Source organism: Melanerpes formicivorus, unplaced genomic scaffold (assembly GCF_026170545.1).
Source record: "Melanerpes formicivorus ecotype bairdi unplaced genomic scaffold, bMelFor1.0.p_v2 SCAF_69, whole genome shotgun sequence".
In the NCBI taxonomy this organism is placed as follows: Eukaryota; Metazoa; Chordata; class Aves; order Piciformes; family Picidae; genus Melanerpes; species Melanerpes formicivorus.
The window spans coordinates 838,067-861,780 of record NW_027142421.1 but is presented as its reverse complement, the minus strand read 5'-3'; the positions used below and the strand labels follow the sequence as shown (position 1 = coordinate 861,780).

General features: G+C 46.5%; 1 protein-coding gene across 9 annotated transcripts in view; it reads left to right on the top strand.

Moving 5' to 3' along the window:
- The window catches only part of RREB1 (ras responsive element binding protein 1), a 144,832-nt gene that overhangs the window by 103,034 nt on the left and 18,084 nt on the right, over positions 1–23,714 (top strand). For all 9 annotated transcript variants that reach the window (XM_068162987.1, XM_068162992.1, XM_068162994.1 and 6 more), the window contains 2 exons: positions 14,250–14,439; positions 16,635–19,377. In XM_068162987.1, the coding sequence (XP_068019088.1) occupies positions 14,250–14,439; positions 16,635–19,377 (2,933 nt within the window). The remainder of the gene's footprint in view (positions 1–14,249; positions 14,440–16,634; positions 19,378–23,714) is intronic.

Below are 23,714 nucleotides of genomic sequence, written 5' to 3'. Positions count from 1 at the left end.
GAAAGAAATTCTTCCCCCTGAGGGTGGTGAGGTGCTAGAACAGGTTGCCCAGAGAAGTTGTGGAGGCTCCAGTCCTGGAATTGTTCAGTGCCAGTTTGTATGGGGCCTTGAGCAACCCAGTCTAGTGGGAGGTGTTCCTGCCCATGGCAGGGGAGTTGGGACTAGATGATCTTTAAGGTCCCTTCTAAACCAAACCATTCTATGATTCTCCTCCAGGATGCTTTTTACAGTACTCTCAGAACCAACAGCTTAATTTTAACTTCCTCACAACACCAAGAAGACATTTACAGTGCCTCTCATCCCTGTGCATCCTCCCAAGGAGAGGGGTAGGGAGGTGGTGATGGTGTTGCAGTTACCTCCTTTCTTAGACATGTGTTTCAACATCAGTTCTCAGCAAGGATAGTTGTGCAATCTGAATGTGGTAGAAGCCTGCATCTTAGTGGGTGTTATGGGGATTTTATGATCATGTTTGGTTCAGCATGGCATTGCCTTCAGTTACAGGATTTGGTTTTGCTATCTTTTTATAGAAGACGGGAAATAAGTAGCCATTGCAGAGTGTGGAAGACACTGTCTCAGCCAGTGAGCTTCCCTGCTGTCCAGAACCAGTAGATTCCTGTTGCCATGAATGGATTCAGGGTAGATTAAGTTTTTTGATCTTTTGCAGAGGATGTCCAAACACTGATATAATATATTAAGCTTTGGAACTTGCCAAATCCCAGGCATATTTTTACAAGGACAGCAAAAGGAACCCTCTTGCCCCAGGGTAATGCTTCTGTAGAACTTACAAGCAAAGAAAACCAAAAGCCATTCACAGTCTTACCTTGTTTTTCAAAATGGCCTTCCTGAGTTTTGCTGAAATGTGTCTTGAACAGCTGCTGTTCTTCAGGGCAGTTCTGCACATCAGGTTTGGGGAGATAAAACAGCCAAGACAAATTAACGTGCACAGAGATTATTTCAAACATTAGCATCAGTATAAGAGACTAGTGCAAGGCTAAGTTGTGAACAGAGCAGCAACATGACTGAGTAAAAGTACATTGTGCAGGATGCACAAGAGAACAAAAATCACCAGGAGAAAACCCTTTAAGTTTCATTCCTGTTTTTCTCAGTGCCTACTTAAGCAACTTCAGGAATTAGCTTTCTGTCTTTACTCTCTTTATATAGCAGGGAATAATCCTGATGACTTCATTTTCCTGAAGCACATAGCATTCTGTACATGGTCAGCCTTTTGTGGGAAGAGGGTGTAGTGACAGTGCAAACTTACAGGAGTGAACATGTTTGAAACCCAAATGTTTGCACTTGATATTGCTTGTGAGACAGAACTATGGGGAGAGGAAGTTTTCCCCCACTAGTTGTAACTACTAACTACTGGAAGCAACTTGAAGTGTGAATGACAAGTAGTCTTCATGGAGCATGATGAAATTTCATCCTCCTTTCCCATCTCTGTCAGAATGTGTGCAGGTACGAGCCTCACTCCTTGCTAGAACCAAAATATGAATCATTGTGCTCTTTTAATGCAGATTAACAGTTCCCAGGTGAGGATATCATAGAGTCATAGAATTGTTTTGGTTGGAAAAGACCTTTAAGATTATTGAGTCCAACCATTATCTAACACCACCAAGTCTGGTGCTAAACCATGTCTCTCTACACCACATCTCTGTGTCTTTTAAACACCTCCACAGATGGGGATTCAACCACCTCCTTGGGCAGTCTGTTCTGGGGTTTGAGACTACTTTCCATGAAGAATTTTCTTTGAACATGCAACCTGAACCTCCCCTGGTGCAGCTTGAGTCCGTTTCTTCTTTCACTTGTTACTTGGGAGAAGAGAGTAACACCTACCTGAATCCAGCCTTCTTTCAGGTAGCTGCAGAGAGCAAGGAGGTCTCCCCTCAGCCTCCTTTTCTCCAAGCTAAACCATCACAGTTCCCTCAGCCTCTCCTCACAAGACCTGTTCTCCAGACCCTTCACCAGCTTTGTTGCCCCTCTCTGGACACACGCCAGCACCTCAGTGTCCTTTTTGGAGTGAGAGGCCCAAAACTGAGCCCAGCATTTGAGGTGTGGCCTCACCAGTGCGGAATACAGGAGAACAATCACTTTCCTGGTTCTGCTGGCCACACTGTTCCTGATACAGATCAGGATGCTGTTGGCTGTTGGATGTTCTTGGTCACCTGGGCACATGTTGGCTCTTATTCAGCTGGCTGTCAATCAACACCCCCAGGTCTTTCTCTATTGGGCAGCTTTCCAGACACTTGTCTCCCGGCCAGGAGCATTTCAGGGGTTTATTGTGACCCAAGTTCAGTGTCCTACATGGTTTTTGGATAGCAAGAGAGATCGAGAGCACTCCATCACAGATTGTTCATGGACATCCTTGACCTTTGGATTTGGCACCCCTTTGGCTCTGCTACCTCCCATTTTAGACATGGATTGAGTTTGTACCAGCAATGGTAGTTTAGGTAGGAACTGCTGTTAGGGTTACTGAGTACTAAGAATCAATGCTACAAGACTTGTTAGAGCCAAGGGTGGAGGCACAAGGGTCCCTTGTGTGGTGTTGCTGACTTGACTGACTCTCCTCCTCTGCTCTGCAAGCTGCTTGCTGATAGAAATTAGGAATCTCATCCTGATCTCTGCTGGCAGCATTTTCAACACAGGAGTAATTGCATGAGCTAGCTGGTGATGATGAATTCCAGCTCTGGTAAATGCTAGGACCAAAAGTATGCTGTGGCACAATGCAACTGTTGATGCTGATAAGGCAAAGGGTACAAGTGAGCCTGTGAATGCATCCTTTTACTGAGCTAAGGGAGAAGGACAATCAGTAAGTTGAGCATCTGTCTCTGTGCTGGCTTGCAAAATCAGACCAGAGTTGCATTTGAAGTGCTTTCTGAAGAAACAAACATGGGAAACATCTGAAGGGCAGTGCCAAGCCCAGCGCTTGCCTAGAAGTGGTCACTTCACATCAGGGAGCTCATTGTGAAAGGAGATGGGGAATCCGGAGCAGCTGGGTAAAAAATACCAGCGAGTGAATGGACCCAGGGGGTGAGGCTCTCACTTGAAGCTGTGTGGTGTGTCGCATGCTGGTGATTATCTGAGCTCAGCTGCCACAATAGATAGTGGGTAAAATACAAAGGTAACTGCAGAAGAAAGCTGCTTCTTGTAAAAGAGAGTAAGAGGAGGGAAAGAGGGCTGAGCCAAAAGAGGCTGTTAGTGTGCCTGCCTGATCCTGATTGCCAGGGTTTGTTTCTGTGCAGGCTCTTTCTGAGCACTGCCTGTTGCTCGTTGCGTTAGCAGTGATGCCTGCATGCTGAACGTGGCTTACCTGTGAGCCTAGGGAAGGGTAAGGGTGTCCTGTCCTGTCCACCTGCTTGTGAGCCCTGTTGTCACCAGTGGGTGGTTCTAGGTTAGGCAAGCATCTGTAAATGTGTTGCTTCTTATGTACTTGTGAAAAGTGGTGCTGCTTTTTAATCACATTAGACACATGTATTTTTTTTACTTCTTGCCATCAACTTTAAAACTACGCAAGCACTTTACTTCCTTAGTTGGAAGGAGGCAGGAAGAGCTTTCATTTTCTCATCCCTAAAGAACAGTAGAATGTCCACTTGAGTTTGTGTGCACAAATAATGACTTTTATTCAGAATGCTGTACAGCTGCCAATTTTGGTAGCTGTAGAGCACTGTACTAGTCATGGAAGTTTTTTTTGTCCCAGCTATGCTTGCCCTAATTATTAAGCCCTTTGTTGTTACTTAATGTTGATTTTCATCTTCCACACTCTGATTCTGTCCAGCCAGTTTCTTGGCACTTCTGGTTTTTAAAACTTCAACCTTTATAAGTAAAAAGGTGGTGATGAGAAAATGTTTGTGCAAGTGTCTGCAGATCATCTCCCCTTTCCCATGGTTTTTTTTTTCAGTTGCGTGTTAATTCTGTTGAAGTAGGTGGTAAAGTAAGCTGCTGTTCCACCACAGAGTCACAGAACATAAGGGTTCTCCAGAGATAGCACTGAGTCCAGCCAAAGAAGGATCACCTAGGGCAGGCTGCACAGGAATGCAACCAGGCAGGGTTTCAAAGTCTCCAGAGGAGGAGACTCCACAACCTCTCTCGGCAGCCTGCTCCAATACTCTGTCACCCTCACCATAAAGAAATGTCTCCTCGTGTTGTTGTAGCTCTCTATTGGACCCTCTCCTGCAGATCCCTGTCTCTCTTGAACTGGGGAGCCCCAGATGGGACACAGTATTCCAGGTGTGGTCTCACCAGGGCAGAGTAGAGGGGAAGAAGAACTTCCCTAGTCTTGCTGGACACACTTTTCTTAATGCCCCCCAGGATGCCATTGGCCCTCTTGGCCACAAGGGCACATAGCTGTCCCATGGAGAGCTTGCTGCCCATCAGCACTTCAAGGTCTTTCTCCATGGAGCTGCTTTCCAGCAGGATGACCCCCAGTCTGTACTGGTACCTGGGTCTATTTCTCCCCAAATGCAGGACTCTGCACTTGTCCTGATTGACCTTCATGAGGTTCACCCTCACCCAGCTCTCCAGCCTGTCCAGATCTTGTTGGATGGCAGCACAGCCTTCCAGTGTGTCAGCAGCCCCCACCCAGTTTTGTGTCATCAGCAAACTTGCTGAGGGTACACTCAATCCCCTCATCCAGGCCACTGATGAAAATACTGAACAAAACTGGACCCAGTACTGACCCCTGGGGAATGGCACTGGCCACAGGCTTCCAACTAGACTCTGTGTCACTGATCACAACTCTCTGAACTCTGTTGTTGAACCAGTTACCAATGCACCTCATGGTCCAATCATCTAGCCCCCTTTTCTTGAGCTTTCCTACAAGGATGTTGTGGGAGACATTATCAAAAGCCTTGCTGAAGTTAAGGTAGACAATATCCACTGCTCCCCCTTCATCTATCCATTTGGTCATGCCTTTGTAGAAGGCTCTCAGATTAGTCAAGCAAGATTTCCTCAGGGCAGGGATAATTGGTTTTGTCATGGTTGAAGGTGGTGCATTCATTTCACTGCAGGGGTGGGAAGGAGTGACATCTTTGCTCCCATAGAAAGAAAGTTAAAAGTCACTGCAGGATGGCTGATGTCCTTTTATTGCTCCTTAGATTGGTTGAACTCGCTTAAATTCACAGAATCCCAGAATAGTCAGGCTGGAAGGGACCTCTGGAAGTCATGTAGTCCAAACCCCCTGCTAAAGCAGGGTCAATGCAGAGCAGGTTGCCCAGGATCACAATGTCCAGACAGGTTTGGAATCTCTCCAGAGGAGACTCCACAACCTCTCTGGGCTCCAGCACCATCACAGCAATGAATTTTTAACCCCTGTTCAGATGGAACCTCCTGGGTTCCTGTTTGTGTCTGTTGCCCCTTTTCATGTTGCTGGGCACAACTGAAAAGAGTCCCATCCTCTTGATGCCTCAGTTGGTTCCTCTGACTGCAGCATGACATGCCAGTAAGGACACTGGCTCTGCAGCATGGTGACAAATTCCTGAAGCAAGACATCACCCTGGTTTGTATCATATCTACCCTGGCTTCTACACAGCACTTTTCTCTCCTGGACCTCAGCATGGCTGTAGGAATGCACATGGTGTTGTGCATCCCCCTATTAATAGAAGAGCTGGCACAGGGTTTTCAGCCATTGCTGCACCCAAGGGTGGCTTCTCAGAAACAGTGTGGCCGGCAGAACTTAGGGCAGTGATTGTTCTGTACTCAGCACTGGTGAGGCCACACCTCAAATACTGTGTTCAGTTTTGGGTCCCTCACTACAAGAAGGATAATTGAGGTGCTGGAGTATGTACAGGGGAGAGCAACAAAGTTAGTGAAGGGTCAAGAGAACAAATCTTATGAGGAGTGGTTGAGGGAACTGTGGAGAAAAGGAGGCTGAGGTGAAACCTTCTCTTTCCCTACAACTCCCTGAAAGGAGGCTGTAGCCAGGTGAGAGTCAGTCTCTTGTCCCAGGTAATACATAATATGGCAAGAGGAAATGGCCTTAAGTTGTGCCTGGGAAAGTTCAGGCTGGACACGAGGACAAAATTCTTCTCCCAAAAAGTTCTCAAGCCCTGGAACAGGCTGCCCAGGGGAATGGTCAGATCCCCATCTCTGAAGAGATTGAAAAGCTGTGCAGATGTGATGCTGAGGGACATGGTTTAGTAGTGACCTGGCAGTGCTAGCTTCACGGTTGCTCTTGATGATCTTAAAGGTCTCTTCCAACAAAAACTATTCTGTAAAGGGGATGATTAAAGGGAACTGTGGGACACACAGGTAACAAAGTCAGATAGCCAGAGAAGAGGTGGGAGGGAGGAGCAGTTTTAAGTCCTGCTTGTCATGAAAAGGTGAAGCAGCATGCACTGAACTTCTGAGGAGCTGTGTCCATTCCCCTATGCCACTGGGAAGGGGGTGGGAAGCCTCTCTAGCCAGTCTGTGCCTGGCAGGGAGTTGGTTCCTGATGCTACTGTGCAGCTTGTGGTTTCAGCACTGACCTGTAGCATTGGGCAAGGTGGAAAAGGGAGAGCAGCAGGTCCTTCAGGGTCAGACACGCTAAGATGCTGCAGGGAAAGGAGGCAGGACTGGTCACTGCAGGACAGTGGGAGGACCCCCAGGAATCCCCAGGAGGGAGGCAGGAGTGGCATGTGCAGAACTGCTGCTTTTCCATCACTCATCTCCAGCAAGTGGGAGAGATTAGTGCAGCTGTTGGATGTTATTTCCCAGGGCCCTGGGTGTGGAGGCCAGGAAGGGGTTTTCATCCAAAAAAAGATGAGTATCTGGATCTGGGTGGGGTTGCACGGGAGCAGAAAGCAATTTTCTCTCTCTCATTTCCCTCCCTTCACTTTGCCCCCAAAGGAGTGAGCGAGAAGCAAAGGAATCCCTTCCTGAAGGGAATATGTCTGTAAGCTGCTTGTTTTTCTTTCATAGGTGGTGATGGCCCTTCTGTTTAAGACTGTTCTTTCTCCATCCCCTGCCCCCTCCCCACCCCCCCTTACTGGCCTCTGCAGTGCACATTCCCAGGGCAGAGGCTGGGAGTCTGCTGTCGTCCCTGGTGAGGACATGAGTCAACGGCAGGGAATCACCCATATTTCTCTTCTGCCCAGTTGGATTGTTTTTAGGCCAGCAGAGGATATTCTTTGCTCATAAGGAAAGTTGCATTAATTCTTCACATAATTGGAGACCGAAAGGAGAATAATAGTGACAAGTGGGGGCCCTCTCTACCAGAAGGACATCGAGGCACTGGAATGGGTCCAGAGAAGGGCAGGGAAGCTGGTGAAGGGCCTGGAGAACAGGTCTTGAGAGCAGCAGCTGAGGGAACTAGGGTTGTTCAGCCTGGAGAAAGAGAGGCTGAGGGGATATCTTCTTGCTCTCTGCAACTACCTGAAAGGAGGTTGTAGCCAGGTGGGGGCCAATCTCTTCTCCCTAGTAACAAGTGGTAGGACAGGAGGAAATTTACACTGGGGTGGGTTAGGTTGGGTATCAGAAGAAATTTGTTCACAGAAAGGATTCTCAAACACCTGAACAGGCTTCAGTTGAAGCCACATCCCTGGAGGTGTTTAAAAGATGCAGAGATGTGATGTAGAGAGACTTGGTAGATGGTTTGACTCAGTGATCTTAAAGGTCTTTTCCAGCCAAAACAATGATATGATTCTATAAGTAGACATTTATCTATGGTCCACAGCAGGGATTTCAGTGGGAGGAGTTGGATGTCTTAGTATTATAACTGTAGGTTTAGCAGTTCTGTCTCAGGATAAGTTTCATTCTTGTGCTGTTTTCCTTGCTTCTGTTTGTGGCAGTTTATAAAGAACATAGGGAAGGTAACAAAATGGTACTATGGTTATATTTTAGATAAGGTCTAGAAATTCACACTGGTTTTAGTTGTTAACATTCACAACCTAGTGCTAGTTAGGTGTGAGGGTGAAAACTTCAAGCTTGAGTTTACTCTTGTGTGGTTTCAGGAGTATTAAGTGGGAGAAGACTCAATGTCACAGCATTGGTTTGTTTTCATGGGAAGAGAGGGATGGATATAAATATTTGGCTTTGCCTTGTGACACATGAAATAGAGAATTTAGAAGGATTGAATGTTTGACTGCCTTACCCTAAAAACCAAGACTGATGAGTTTTGATTAAAGTTTTATTCTCATTGTCAGCTCTTTCCTGTGCTGACAAAGTGGGATTGGCTCAGAGGAGAGTGTGATGCAAAGAAACAGGCATCACTTGGGTAAACATTTCTTGCTTAGGTGCTGCTGGTCTTATGCACAGCAAACCCCAGCTTGATTCTTGAGCAAGTTTCACAAAGCATTCACTATTTCTTACAGCTTTTTCAAACGTTTTTATATCCCAGTTAGCTTTACAATAAATAGCAACTTATTTTATTAGAAAGCCTGTTAATAGTGTGGCTTTACACAAAGACCGTGTCTGCATGAAAAATGAAAAAGGAAGCGAGAAACATTGGCCCTAGAGAGGTCACATCTGGAGTGCTGTGTCCAGTTATGGGTTCTCTAGTTCAAGAGAAACAGGAAACTTCTGGAGAGAGTCCAATGGAGGTTAGAAAGACACTGAGGGGCTGGAGCATTTCTCTACTGAAGAAAGGCTGAGAGAGCTGGAGCTCATTAGCATGCTTCCTCTCAGTGCTGTCTAAAGAGCAGGGGAGCAAGAGGATGGGGCTGGACTGTTTTCAGTGGTGTGCAGTTGACAGGACAAGGGGCATCAGGCACAAACTGGAACCCTGGAGGTTCCACCTGAAGATGAGGAAAGATTTCTTTACTTTGGGAGTGCCACTGGAGCAGGCTTCCCAGAGAGGTTGCGGAGGCTCTTTCTCTGAGTACGGTGCAAATCCGCCTGGACATTGCCATCCTGGGCAGCCTGATCTGGGTGATGCTGCTGATCAGGGGAATTGAACTAGGTGATGTTCAGAGGTCCCTTCCAACCCACACCCATCTGTGATTCTGTGAGACTCACCTGAAAGGTGAGCCTAGCCATTGCACTGTTTTCATGCAGTTAGATGATGCTTTTGTGTTGTAGCTGTTCCATTTTCTCACCCTCATGCTGTGTACACCTCTGTGTTACATTTCTGTAGTAAGGGTATGGATGGCTTTGAAACGCAAAGGCCGTTGAGAATGAAGCTAATTTTTAAGTGCTCTTAGCTGCTACAACCATTTTTTTTTTTCTTTTTACTTATAATTGAACCTCTGTGCTTGGAGTGGAACAGCTTTCTTTCCACTCTGTAATCATATTTACAGGCAAGTGGAAAACAATGGCCAAGACCTACATCGCATGATAACACTGCAGCTTTTATTTGCTACAGCTGGAAACTTACCTTGCAGGTAGAGTGCTTTTATCTTGGCTCATGTGTGGAGGGAGCCATTGCTTTGCCTGTTCTGCTAACAACCTCAGAACCTGTTACCATCCCTGTTCTGTGAGCCATACCATCCCTGTTTGACTTTGCCCTGCATGTGAGCAGACTTGGGAAAATGCAAGGAGAGGGAGGTTGTGCTGGTTTTGGGGGGGGTTGTTTCCTGAAGTTCGTCATGAGCAAAGCATTCCCATGTATTTCAGATGCTGTATTCAGTATGGGGGCGTTGACTAGATGATTTTTAAAGGTCCATTCCAACCTAAAGCATTCTATGATTCCATGTGCTGGACTTTGCTGACTTTCCACAATTATTTAGGGGTTTTTTGTTTCTGTGTTTGTTTTTAAAAAGGCAATATTAGAAAGATGGAAAAAAAAATGTTCCAGTCACTTAGGATTCCTTTCTGTCTGTCTTAAACTGTGGGTTTAGATTTAAAAATACTGTCAGCATTAACACTACCTAATTTAACACATCCAAGTGCCAGGTTCTGCACATAGGCCGCAACAACCCCATGCAGTGCTACAGGCTAGGGTCAGAGTGGCTGGAGAGCAGCCAGGCAGAGAGGAACCTGGGGGTACTGGTTGATGGTAGGCTGAACATGAGCCTGCAGTGTGCCCAGGCAGCCAGGAGGGCCAATGGCATCCTGGCCTGCATCAGGAACAGTGTGGCCAGCAGGAGCAGGGAGGTCATTCTGCCCCTGTACACTGCACTGGTTAGGCCACACCTCGAGTACTGTGTCCAGTTCTGGGTCCCTCAGTTTAGGAAGGATGTTGACTTGCTGGAACGAGTCCAGAGAAGGGCAACAAAGCTGGTGAGGGGTTTGGAGCACAAGCCCTATGAGGAAAGACTGAGGGAGCTGGGGTTGCTTAGCTTGGAGAAGAGGAGACTCAGGGGTGACCTTATTGCTGTCTACAACTACCTGAAGGGAGGTTGTAGACAGGCGGATGCTGGTCTCTTCTCCCAGGCAGCCAGTACCAGAACAAGAGGACACAGTCTCAGGCTGCACCAGGGGAGGTTCAGGTTGGATGTTAGGAAGAAGTTCTATACAGAGAGAGTGATTGCCCATTGGAATGGGCTGCCTGGGGAGGTGGTGGAGTTGCTGTCATTGGAGGTTTTCAGGAGGAGACTTGATGGGGTGCTTGGTGCCATGGGTTAGCTGTTTGGGTGGGTTGGATTGGTTGATGGGTTGGACGCCATGATCTTGAAGGTCTCTTCCAACCTGGTTTATTCTATTATTATTATTATTATTCTATTATTCTGTTATTATTATTATTAAAGATGGAGCATAATGCTGAGGACAAAACAGAGAAATTAATGGTTAAGCTTCCTTGAAAACACTTAATGCTTCCAGTTAGTGCGTTGTCAGGCACGGCAGCTTGCTCCATTTTAAATCAGCACAAGCCCTAGTCAATGGAGCAGGATGCTTGCCCTGACTGGTTTGGGTTTGAAGCACAGCTACCTGTGAGTTTTTCTTGGAAGTGGCGCATGCCCGTATCTGCATCTGTGTTTCTAATTGTGCTCAAAGCTCAAACCATCGTATCTGAGAAGCTTGGACTCCTGTCTTGAGGAAAGGGAACTCAACTAAAGCCCACAGAAGGAAAAACAGGCCATGTGTTTTCACATAAAAGAATCATAAACTGATTTGGGTTGGAAGGGACCCCTAAAGGTCATCTAGTCCAACCCCCCCTGCAGTCAGCAGGGACATCTGCAACTAGAGCAGGATGCTCAGAGCCCCAGACAACCTGGTCTGGAATGTTTCCAGGAATGGGGCGTCTACCACCTCTGTGGCAACCTGGGCCAATGTTTCATCACCCTCTGTAAAAAAACACCTTCTTTCTATCTAGTCTAAATATCCCTCCTTTAGTTTAAAACCTTCACGCCTTGTCCTGTCAAAACAGGCCTACACATCTCTCAGGGAAAGCTTTCCTCTGGGTGTTTTTATTCCAGCTCTTAAAGCTTGGCTGCCTTCACTGGTGTGCCTGGACCACTGAGAAAGGGAGAGCATCCACATGTCTCTCCTTGTGTGATCTCACACCAGGAGAAGGTGCTGAGCCCCAGGGTGTGGTGCATTTCTATGCCCTGAAGTGCCTGTCTCTCCAGGTGACAGGTGTGATTTATCTGGATGTTTCTTTTTGTCAGCCAGGAGCTTCTCTTTGACCAAATGGAAAAAGAGCTTAATCCTATTCCCGAATTCTCTTTGTTGCTTGCTGTTTCTTCACTCACAGCAAGGAAAATAGAAAACTGAGGGAAAACACAGAGAGGTGTTTAATTCTAGAGAAAAAGTACATATTCTTTGTTGAAGATCTATTACTTTGATTGTGGGAGCGGGAAGGCAGTTCTCTGCGTGGAAAACACCGGTTTTAAATTGCAAATGTTCACTGTCCTGAGGCATAGCAGTTGATCCAGGTGTTCTGTGAAGGACTTTCACATGGGTCTCTGTGCTGAAAGATTTACTTTCAGGTGCAGCTTTTGATGGGAGCCCCAAATAAACCAGTTCTTAAAATCAGTGTGTCGTGCAGCTGATGGGGGGAGGGACGCGGGGGAGTGTGCAAGATGGACGAGGCACACCTCCCTGCTGTGCATGGAGCCTGTCTGCTTGCTCCTTACTCAACCCAGATCCTGGGGTTACTGTGGCAGGCACCTGCTATCCCAGAAGTTCTGTGGTCCCATCAGTGGCAGCTGTACCTGCCCTGGTACAGCTACCAGGAGGGATTGCCAGTCTCAGGGAGGCCAGGCGCATCAGGGACCCCAGAGTTTCCTCAAGGCACCCCAAAGTGAAGATCTGTTTCTGTGTGCAGAAGAGCTGGCCCCCCAGACCATCAGACATGCCCTAGTGGTTCAGAAGTGTTGCTTGAAGCCCTTGCTGGCCATGTGCTGATGTCCCAGGGGTGTGCCAGAGGCACTGCTTGCTTTGAAGCAAGGTGTTTTTATTTCAGCAGCCTGAAAGGTCTTCAGGTGACTGCCCTAACCCTTTAATGCCCTCCTTCCCCCAGCAGTTTAGGTGGTTGTGTGTGGGTTTGTTTTTGTTGAAGATGAAAGCTCTGCATTACAGAATAGGTGCTGCCAAGTGAGCTGGAGGAAAGCTGTGGGTCTTGATGCTGGAGGAGCATTATGTGTTAACATCCCTCTGTCATGACCACTGCCAGAGATTGTTGTCACATTTAGCAGACCTCTCTAAGGAAACACTTGCTTTGCAAATGGCATTGGTTCAACATTTATTTGACACAGGGACTGTGCTGGCAATAACTGCAAAAATAGGATGCAAGTGAATTGAAAGGGGAGATAAAGAAGATGAAACCTCCATCACTTGGTATTTCTGATCCATTCTTCTGGGTCCTGTGATAACAACAGCCACGTTACACAGGCTTCACACTTGCTTCTTTCATTGCTCAGAGGCTCTGAATCCAGTTCCTTTGTGGGTTGACTTGGTGATCCCTTCATTTTCAGAGAATCAAAAAGGTCTGTGGAAGTTTTATGTAGTGATAAAAAGAACAACAATGGGAGTTTGTTTGGGACAGGACAAAGGGGGGGTGGTTTCAGGATTTTGTCAGAAGTAATTTCTGATTGCAGGATGTTTTTGTAATGAGTAGGCACATGTCCTTTTCTGTGATGCGGAGGGTGAAGGCGCTATGGGGAGACTAAGGCAGAGGGGAGATGTGAAAAACTCCTAGGGCATAAAATGTTTTTAGTGACAGAATCAGCTTCACATTCTCTGGCATTTGCTTCTGTGAAACTCATGCTTTAGTTACAAGCTGGAGCCATAACCAGAAGGAACCTTTTTTGAGTGAAACTCTGTGTGACTTGTTGAATGCAAAATCCCAGATATTCCAAAGGCAATGGGCTTGTTTGCTGATGTGTTGGCCACATGTTGCTGCATAGCTCTGACTGCCTGCAGCGTAGCTGCGTTGCTGATACCTTTGATTTTTTTAACCCAAGTATGCTTCACGTGAGGAGCTTTTGTTCAGTTCAATTTGGGATTTAAGAGCTTAAGAAAACCAAGAAATCATAGTAATGAAGTGTGGATAGGGAAAGACATTGCTTCTGCATTCTTTGAAGGTGCTGGAACCCTGGAGCAGGCTGTCCAGAGAAGCTGTGGTGTCTCCTTCTCTGGAAAGGTTCCAAACCCACCCAGACATTGTGATCTTGGGCAACCTGCTCTGGCTGACTCTGCTTTAATGGGGGGGGTTGACTAGGTGATGCCCAGAGGTCCTTTACAATCTGTACCACGATGGGATTTCTGTGATTCTTTGGGGAATACTGGCTGTGAATGCAGTGTATGTGTTAGAAGTGTTGGATGTGCTTCAGATCTTCCTCCTCTGACTCTCCTCTGCTCCAAGGAGCACTGGTTTTCTTTTTAGAACTAAATCTCAGAACAGCTTTGAGGAGGATCAGTGATAGGCTATGAAAGGCAGTGCAGAGAAAATTCATACCTGGGTATTTGTGTTTAAAAAGGTCCCGCTCCTATATTTGCACCTGCCTGTTGCTTAGGGCTGCTTTAGCCTCTCCTTGTCACTGCTGGTTTTTTAAAGATGCCTTTTATTTTAATAACACTTTTTAGTTAAAATAAAACCAAATTCTGTAAAACTACTGAACTTTTTTATATCAGACAATAGGAGGGTTGTCAGAAGCCTGTGGTCTCAGCCACCACTTTGCCGTCAGCCAACGTGGGACGCTCCATTATCACGTGCTATTCTTTAAACTTTCAGTGGATTTAATAGCCAGAAACAGATTGAAAGTGACTGGGATTGAAATGGCCTTTCCGTGGCCATGTGTTTTTGACATACTGTGGCTTTGTTTTGCATTTAGCAGGTTAGTCATGTTACCATGGGGCAGACGAAAGGAGGCTGTCCTAAAGCCAGAATGGTGCTGGTTCTTAAGCTTGCCGCAGCCAGTGAGTCACGTCTCTTTTCTTCCTTTCCCTTCCAGGTGTGACATCTGTTGTATTACCTTTCGTACTCATCGGGGCTTACTGCGCCATAATGCAGTTATCCACAAGCAGCTTCCCAGAGATCCCATGGGAAAGCCTTTTATTCAGAACAACCCTTCAATCCCGGCAGGCTTCCATGACTTGGGATTCACGGACTTCTCCTGTAGGAAGTTCCCCCGCATTTCTCAGGTACTTTCGGTTCTTCAGAGCTTAAGCTGGCAGCTGATGCAGCGTGTATCTTCTGAAGTCTCTTGAAGGCTTGTCCTCAATGAGGGAGAGAATAAGTGTAAAATATTTTGTGGAAAGTACATTGCCGCTGTCTCTGGAGGCTTCAAACGCTTTCTGCTTTTCCTTTTTCCTTTTTTCATCTAAAAAATAGTGGGGTTGGGTTTTTCAGCATTCCAGTGGATAACTACCAGCGTAAAAAGCTATGAAAGTATTTAAAGGAAAACTTTGCTGATATTAGATCCTTTATCCTTCCAACCCAGCCGTTGGTTCTCTCCTTCCCAAAGCCATCCCACATCTAAAATCAAAAGAGAGGAGGCAGAGTAAGGAAGATATTATTATTATTGTTGTTGTTGTTGTTGTATTTTAATTTACTGTAACAAGGATGTAGTTGTGCTGTGAAAGACTTTCTCACAGAAAGCTTTGGGAAGTCACCTGACTTACTAAACAGTGACATCTTCAGTGATTTCTTCACAGAACACTCCCAGGCACCTTTCCTTTATGTTCTTTACATGAGGTTTGGAGGTGTCGCACCTTTGAGGGACAGCAGCTGGGGAAAAAGCAGGGAGATAATATATACATATTTTTCTGAGAGTTATAAACCTCTCTCTGGATGGGGTTATTTCTCCTTCTGTCAAACTTTACCTGCCTTAATTTGGGTCTGGATGAAGCTGCTTATCTAGTTAAAAATGGAAGAAATACCTCCACAGCAAAATCCAGCAGGATCATGCTCCTTCAGTGTCAGCACTTTTCTTATTTTACTTGGATAAAAACATTGATTTCCAGCTCCTCTGGCTGCAAAGAAGCAGAGCTGAAATTTGCTGCTGATCCAGGTAGCCTGTAGGTCATTCTGTAAATCTAATACAGTTCTAGGGTAAAAGTTACAAATTCAGAAGAAGGGAGAACATTTAAATAACCAAGGTTTGTTTCCTTTGTAACTAATGTTAGACATTTAAAGTTACCAAGAGATTTAAATGCTGGATTTCCCTTTTCTGACAATTTTGCTTGCACTGTGAGGCAAAGATGTAGGAAGTATCTGAAAAAACTGTGTAGGGTTTTGTCAGCCCTCTGCTTAATTTATCACTTGTGCCCCTCTTTGATATGGAACCTTTGCAATTTGTGAGCTATCTGGGTAGCATCTAAATATAGCATTTGGGGTCATGTTTATTTCTAGGGATAGATATAAAATCCATTTGTGAGCATAGTATTTCTTTTGGGAGAGTAAACATAATCAGGCTTCACCAGCCCCAAGCCTTCCCACTTTGCACTCTGTGTTTCAGTGATTTGCTTTGGGGGAATGTTATTTGTGCTGGTTATGTTGTTTGCCTTCTTGGACGTCTTTTTTTCCTTCCTCTCCTACTAGTTTCTTTGTAGTAATAGCTCTAAAGGAGGTAGTCTTGCTGCCCAGCTTACTGAAGTTTCTACTGAGGCTTCTCTACTGGAGTCCCCAACACTAGAAGGACATGGAATTGTTAAAGTGGATCCAGAGGAGGACCATCAAGATGATCTGAAGGCTGAAGCACCTCTCCTATGCAGACAGGCTGAGAGAGTTGGGGTTTTTCAACCTAGAGAAGGCTCCAGTGACACTTTAAAGCAGTCTTCTAGTTTGAAGGGAACCTACAGGAAAGCTGGGGAGGGACTTTTTACAAAGGCATGGAGTGACAGGATGAGGGGTAGTGGCTTCAAACTGGAAGAAGCTCAATTTAGATTAGACATTAGGAAGAAATCCTTCCCCATGAGGGGTGAGGCACTGGAACAGGTTCCCCAGAGAAGCTGTGGAGGCTCCAAGCCTGGAAGTACTCATAGCCAGGTGGTATGGAGCCTTGAACAACTTGGTCTGGTAGGAGGTACCGCTGCCTGTTGCAGAAGAGGTGAAACTAGATGATCTTGAAAGTCCCTTCCAACCCAGACCATTCTATGATTCTGTAAGTTTAGGATGGAAAAATATTTGAGAGTCTGAATTGTCCTTGGTGATCAGTCCTTAATTTAGGTATACTGCTTAGGTGGCTAAAGGCTGTAGAGCAGGAATATCTCCATGCCTGGTAGGCGGTGGCTGCTCTAATTTGGGCAGTGGAAGGGGAGTGAACTGGTTTTGTTTCACAGCAGCGTGCAGTGCCTTTCCTGTCAGAGATATCTAAGTGTTTTTCCCTGTCTTGCAGGTGTGGTGCGAGACGAATTTGCGAAGGTGCATCAGTGACTTCCATCGGTTCATTTGCGAGACGTGTAACAAGGCATTCCCCATGCTCTCCGCACTCAAACTGCACATGGAAACTCACGTGGCGGATCAGGGAAAAGACAAGCACAAGCCACAGTCCACAACCCCACCCAGTGAGAACCCAGACCAGAAAGCCTTCATGGCATCCTTGGGCCTACAGTACACCAAAGACATCAAGCCTGGCAAGCAGGAGGACAATACACAAGATGAGGTCCAAGAAATACAGCTCAGAGCACTGAAGAGTAACCTACCTCAGGAACCTGGCAGCACCGGTCTGCTCAGCCTCTCTCCTCTGGAAGCTGCCTCTATGGGAGGGTCATTTTCAGTCCTTCCTCCTACAAAAGAGAACATAAAGCTTCTTTCCCTGCAGCCTTTCCAGAAGGGTTTTATCATCCAGCCTGACAGCAGTATTGTGGTAAAACCCATCTCCAATGAGTCTGCCATTGAGCTGGCAGACATTCAGCAGATCTTGAAGATGGCTTCTTCCGCTCCTCCTCAAATCAGTCTTCCTCCTCTTTCTAAGGCACCTTCTGTCCCTGTGCAGTCAATTTTCAAGCATATGCCACCGCTGAAGCCAAAGCCTTTGGTAACACCCCGAACAATAGTTGCAACCTCTACACCACCTCCTCTTATCAGTGCCCAGCAAGCCTCCCCTGGCTGCATCAGCCCAAGCCTCCCACCTCCCCCTCTGAGGCTGATCAAGAACTCAGTGGAGTCCTCCTCCAACTCTCACCTTCCCCAGCCAGGAGCCAAATCAAGTGCTTCCTCACAGTTGCTCCTCCAACCCAAAGTAGAGCCTTTAACTCAGCATGAGATGAAGACACAACTGGAGCAGGATAGCATCATCGAAGCTCTCCTGCCTCTGAATATGGAAGCCAAGATCAAGCAAGAGGTCACAGAAGGAGACCTCAAAGCCATCATTGCAGGGGCAGCGAACAAGAAGGCCCCAACCATGAGGAAGGTTTTGTACCCCTGCCGTTTCTGTGACCAGGTGTTTGCCTTCTCAGGTGTCCTGAGAGCTCACATCCGCTCTCACTTGGGTATTTCCCCGTACCAGTGCAACATCTGTGACTACATCGCAGCAGACAAGGCGGCACTGATCCGGCACCTGCGGACGCACAGCGGGGAGAGGCCTTACATCTGTAAAATCTGCCACTACCCCTTCACGGTGAAAGCCAACTGTGAGAGGCATCTGCGAAAGAAGCACCTCAAAGTGACCAGGAAGGATATAGAGAAAAACATCGAGTATGTCACCAGCAATGCTGCAGAGATGGTGGATGCCTTCTGCTCCCCAGACACTGTGTGCAAGCTGTGTGGTGAGGACCTCAAGCATTACCGGGCCCTCCGCATTCACATGAGGACACACAGTGGCTGCCAGAAGAAGAAGCCATTTGAGTGCAAGGAGTGTGGCACAGCCTTCTCAGCCAAGAGAAACTGCATTCACCATATCCTCAAGCAGCACTTGCATGTGCAAGAAAGGGAGATTGAGAATTACATCTTGGCAGTGGACTGCAGTGCCCAGGAAAGCCAGACAGACCCTCCCTTATTGGAGGACAGCACTTACATGGATCACAAGTCCGTGACACCTTTCCTGGAGCCGCAAAACGGCTTCTTGCTCGGGACGCCGTCTCACGTTCCCATCAAACTTGAACCTACAGGAAACTTCCCTGTGGATTTTGACGAGCCCTTGGATTTCTCTCAAAAGAGCAAAACCCTGAGTGCTGTGCAAGTGAAACAGGAGAACCTCTTTGGCTCTTCTCCCCTGTCCCTCTATGACTGTTCCATGGAGCCTATTGACTTGTCCATCCCCAAAGCCCTGAAGAAGGATAAAGATGATGTCCCATGTGAAGCCAGGAACCAAGAATTGGCTGCTTCTGGGAACAGCGATAAAGCCTTTAACTGTCTGCAGTGTCCTGTGGTTTTTGGTGCCAATGGGAACTCGGAGACAAACAGGGCTGTCAGACATCCCCAGCCACTGAAAGGTTCATTGCATTTGACTGTCCCAATCATTTCCCCAGCTCTTCTTGGAAATTCTACCTTGCTGAGACCTTTGAGGCCTAAACCACCACCACCACCTCTCTTGCCAAAGCCTCCAGTAACTAAAGAGCTGCCACCATTGGCTTCCATTGCACAGATCATTTCATCCGTGTCTTCTGCTCCTGCATTGCTGAAAACAGAGGCTGCAGACACTAGTCCCAAGGCAGTGAGCAGCTCCACTGGGTGTGACATATCAGGGAATGCCAAAACAAAAGTGACAATCACGACCGCAATGCAGAGGGATTCCAGCCTGCCCAGTGACCTGGCTCAGCCCTGTGAGCCAGAGCAGTCTCCTATTGCTGATGCCAGCTTGACTAAGAAAAGAGGAAGAAAGAAAGGAACAAAAAACAAGCCTAAACTTAGCAGTGGTGTGGATCTGGAGTCAAGTGGGGAGTTTGCCAGCATCGAGAAGATGCTGGCTACCACAGACACTAATAAATTTAGCCCATTTCTGCAGTCCACTGACAATTTCAAGGAAGAAAGTGGAAGAAATGGAACAAGTGAGGATGAAAAGGAAACTGCTGAAGAGAAGCTGCTGAGAGGGAAGAGGAATGCTTACTCAGACTGCCTGCAAAGTATCCCCTGTCCTTGCTGTCCCCGAGTCTTTCCATGGGCAAATTCCCTGCAACGGCACATGCTCACTCACACAGGTAAGAGCTGCTGAGGATGTTCCTCATGGAAGGGCCTTGCTGTGGAGGAATCTTCCTTTCCTGTCCCACTCTGATGTCTGTGTGATCTTTTTCTCATCGTTTCACATATCCCCAGCCCTTGCTGTTGTATGGTGGTGGTACCTTTTTTATAATAACAGAGTAACCTCTGCCTTTGAGTATCAAGCTGTCAGGCAGAGAAAGATCTGGGATTGTTGATCAACAACTCACTGGAAATAAGCCAGCATGTGCCCAGGTGGCCAAGAAGGCAAACAGCATTCTGGCCTATATTGTGCAGGCAGCAGGACCAGGGTAGCGATTGTTTCCCTGTATTCAGCACTGGTGAGTCTGCACCTTGAGTATGGGGTCCAGTTGTGGGCCCTTACTCCGAGAAGGACATTGAGGTGCTGTAGCTTGTCCAGAAAAGGGCAACAAAGCTGGTAAAGGGTCTGGAGAACAGGTTGTGAGGATTGGCTGAGGCAACTGAGATTGTTTAGCCTGGAGAAAAGGAGTCTGAGCTGAGGCCTTCTTGCCCTCTACAACTACCTGAAAGGAGGCTGGGTCAAGATGGGTTTTGGTCTGTTCTCCCAGGTAACAAGTGATAGGATGGGAGGAGACAGCCTCAAGTTGAACCAGGGGAGCTTTAGGTTGGCGATTAGAAGAAAATTCTTCATGGAAAGGGTTCTCAAACCCCAGAACAGGCTCCCTAGGAAGGTGATCGAATCTGCATCCCTGGAGGTGTTTAAAAGCCACAGAGATGTGGTTCTTAGGTTCTTTTGTCCCAGACTTAGTAGGGTTAGATAGTGGCTGGACTCCATAATCCTGAAGGTCTGTTCCAGCTGAAACAATTTTAGCATTCTATGAAGGGGGCAAATTAAACTGCTTAAAACCTGCTGGACTCCAGTGGCATGGTTTACCACACCTGGGAAAAGCCTGGCTTCAGATACTCTGTTATTGGTTTAACGTGACAGTGAACACATGTCTCAGATATTTCATTGTGCCTTACAGGGTTGGTTTGTTTGTCTGCTTGCTTGCATGAGAGCAAATGTGTATAAAATTGTGGCAGGAAAATAAAATAATACAGTGTCTTAGCATTTTGTTCTTCTTGTGATGGCTCTTATTTGGTAGATCAAAGAAGGAGGCCATGAGAAACATCATCCTGGGCATTATGTAGTTTGCCTACAGGAAATATTTCTTCTCAGTATTAGACAGTTAAAGGTGGGCTTAAGGCATCGAGATGTTTATGGAATCTTTTGTATTTTGCCACTGTGTAGGTAACCTCAAACCTGGTGTAAACAGAAGGAGGAATTAGGGAGGAAGATTTATTCTAGGTTTGGGGTTACTTTTCATTCTGCACTGCAAAAGAAATACTCTGTTCAGTAGTGTGCTGATTTTTTCACTCCTTTTCCCACCCACACTGTAATAAGATAATTGGCAGAATCTCATCCTGCTAGGAGAGAGAGAAGACAAAGCTGCACTTGCGGTTGTGCCCTTTTAAGTCAGTCACAGTCACTGATACAATTTGCTTCACTGTGCAATCTCAGCCTCTGGTGTGAAGGCTAAAACTTAGGGAATTGACTACTGCTCTGTAAAAGAGAACTTTCTTCTTTTTCTTTTTTTTTGAGGAATTGAGGTTTCCAGGAGCAGCCAATTCCTGTCTGTGCTAAAGAGGGAAATCTGGAGAGGTAAAGGAGGTTAGCTAAGAGGTTTAAAGGGAATCCGAGCTGTGGAGCAGTCCCTGTTACAGTTTGCTTTAGGTGACGTGAGGACATAATTTGCAAGGTATCAGTGCAACAGTGAGGCTATTGTTTTCTGGCCCACAGAGACCAAATTATTTCGTGTTATTAAGCATACAGTTTACTTTCCATGGTGAAGGAGAGCTCTTTATTCATATCAATTGTTTTCTAACACCCTTCTTTCAGAAAAAAAAAAAAAAAAAGTTACTGAAGAACTGCTCACAAGACAGAAAACAATAGAGAGGCTTTTCCCAGACTAAGGGGTTTGACCTGCTTACTGATGGCAGGCTTCCAAGGTAGCAGCACTGGTGTAAACCCTTAATGAAGACAGGAAAATGCACTCAGCCAAGAGTTAGATTGGTAAAACTTGCCTCCCCTACCACTGCTGGACTTGGAAGGAGACACTGTCCTTTCAGAAGGCCTGTGCTGCAATTCCCACAAGGAAGATGAGCAGCTGCAGTTGTAGCAGCGCTGGATACTCAGTGTCTGCGAGAGTTGTGGTGATACTGTGGCACTATATCATCAGTGCACTCTGGCAATGATAATACCGAGCTCTAATCAACATCAGACGCTTCTGCTGGAGGACCACTTGACAGCAAGCTTTGTCTGGCCATGGAACATCTCCTTCTGGGTGACACCAGCACTCAGTTTCTAAACTGGGAGCTGGCTGTTGGCAGCAGCTTCCCTGTGGCAGGGCTGCAGATGAGACTTACTGGAGGGGAGAGGGAAAGGTAAGATGGAACAGTAGAAGAGATTTAGGCCAGCAAGCTGGTGCCAAAGCAAGGATGCATTCAGGTGGAGTGAGCCCTGTGTTTTTGTGGGAAGTGTCAGGTGCTGGTGCATGGGACAAGTTTGGCAGCTGGCTGATAGATATAGCAGTTTGTTGAGTTTATGTTCTGGGTGGGCAAGTTGGTTTTCTCATGGAGATGTCTACAAAGGAAGCACTACAAAGATGATGAGGGGACTATTATGATGGAAAAGACCGAGAGGGGATCTTTTCAATATCCAAAGGGTGGGAGACAAGAGGTTGGGGCTAGACTCTTTGCAGTGGCACCCAGTGATAGGAGAAGGAACAGTGGGCACAAACTGCAACCAGGAAGTTCCATCTGAACATAGGAAAAATGTCCTGTGAGGGTGACGGAGCACTGTCAGTTCTAGTGGTCTGTGGCAGTATGTATGGAATCCTCCATATCAGAATGTTACTGGAAGTTAAAGACACACTTGCAAAAAGGTTTAGATATCAATAACATTATGTCCAGGCACTTTTGGAATCTCTCCAGAGGAGGAGACTCCACAACTTCTCTGGGCAGCCTGGTCCTGTGTTCTGTCAACCTCACAGAAAAGAAGTTTTTCCTTATGTTTTGGTGGAACTTCTTGTGCACCAGTTTGGTCCCATTGTCTCTTGTCCTACCACTGGCCACCATCCTCTTGCCCTCCCTCCCTTCTTCTCCCTTTTAGATAATAATGAGTATTGACAAGATCCCCTCTCAGTCTGCTCCTCTCCAGGCTCAGGTCTCTCAGCCTTCCTGAATCACAGAGATGCTGCAGTCCTCTCAGCATCTTCATAACCTCCACTGGACTCTCTCCAGTAGTTCCCCATCTCTTTTGAACAGGAGAGCCCAGAACTGGGCACAGTACTCCAGATGTGACCTCAATAGGGCAGAGTAGAGGGGGAAGAGAATCTCCCTCAACTTGCTGGCTACATGCTTCTTAATGCATGCTCGGAGACCATTGGACTTTTTTTGCCACAAGAGCACACTGCTGGCTCATGGTGAACTAGTTCACCAGGACTCCCAGGTCATTCCTGTTGCTTAGCTTCTTGAAGTGTCCAGCCTAGATTAGTCCTGCTGTGCTGCTTACCAAATTTTACAGTCAGCTCTGAGTCAGTGTGCAGACACAGATGTATTTTAATCCAGGCCCATCACAATTCTTATGAAAAAAAAACCCAAAAGTTAATGAACAATGAAGTCATGTTACACTTAAACTCATTATTTGTGAGGTTTCCCTCCAGCAAGTAGGTTCATTTTATCAGAAGAGCAGTTGCCTTCAAGACACAGTGCAGGAAGCAGAGAATACTGCTCCTGTGCGGGATCTTTCTTGTGCCTTTCAAGGTGACACTATTCCATCCGGGAGCAGGACTGTAACTCAGGATGGGAGGATGGAAGTTTGCACAATAAGCAGGGTTCTTGTTTGGGTTTCGAGACCTCCCACTAGGATGTTTGTGGAGAAAGAAGAATCTTATCTGTTACAAGTGTTGGTCTGTATGACAAATATTTGGTTGATAAAAAAGTTTTCAAGGCTGAAAAATCTGAGAAAATTGTGACCTGAGATGCAGGTTGAGTTTCAAGTAATTAATCCCCAGCTAATCCTGTCGTTGCATGCTTGAAAAGAAATGTGGAGAGGAATTGGGCTATCGTGAATCAAAAGGATTTCTTGCTCACCTTTGAAGTTCTGTTTTGCATTTGCATTGTGAATGAAGACAAATGAAAGTGCAGAAACTGGTGGTGTTCATAACCATGAATTGATGGGTGACTTAGCAGGCAGCTAAAAAGAGAGTGACTTGAAAGCCTACAAAAAGCAGGATTCTGGTGCTTCTAAAAAGTT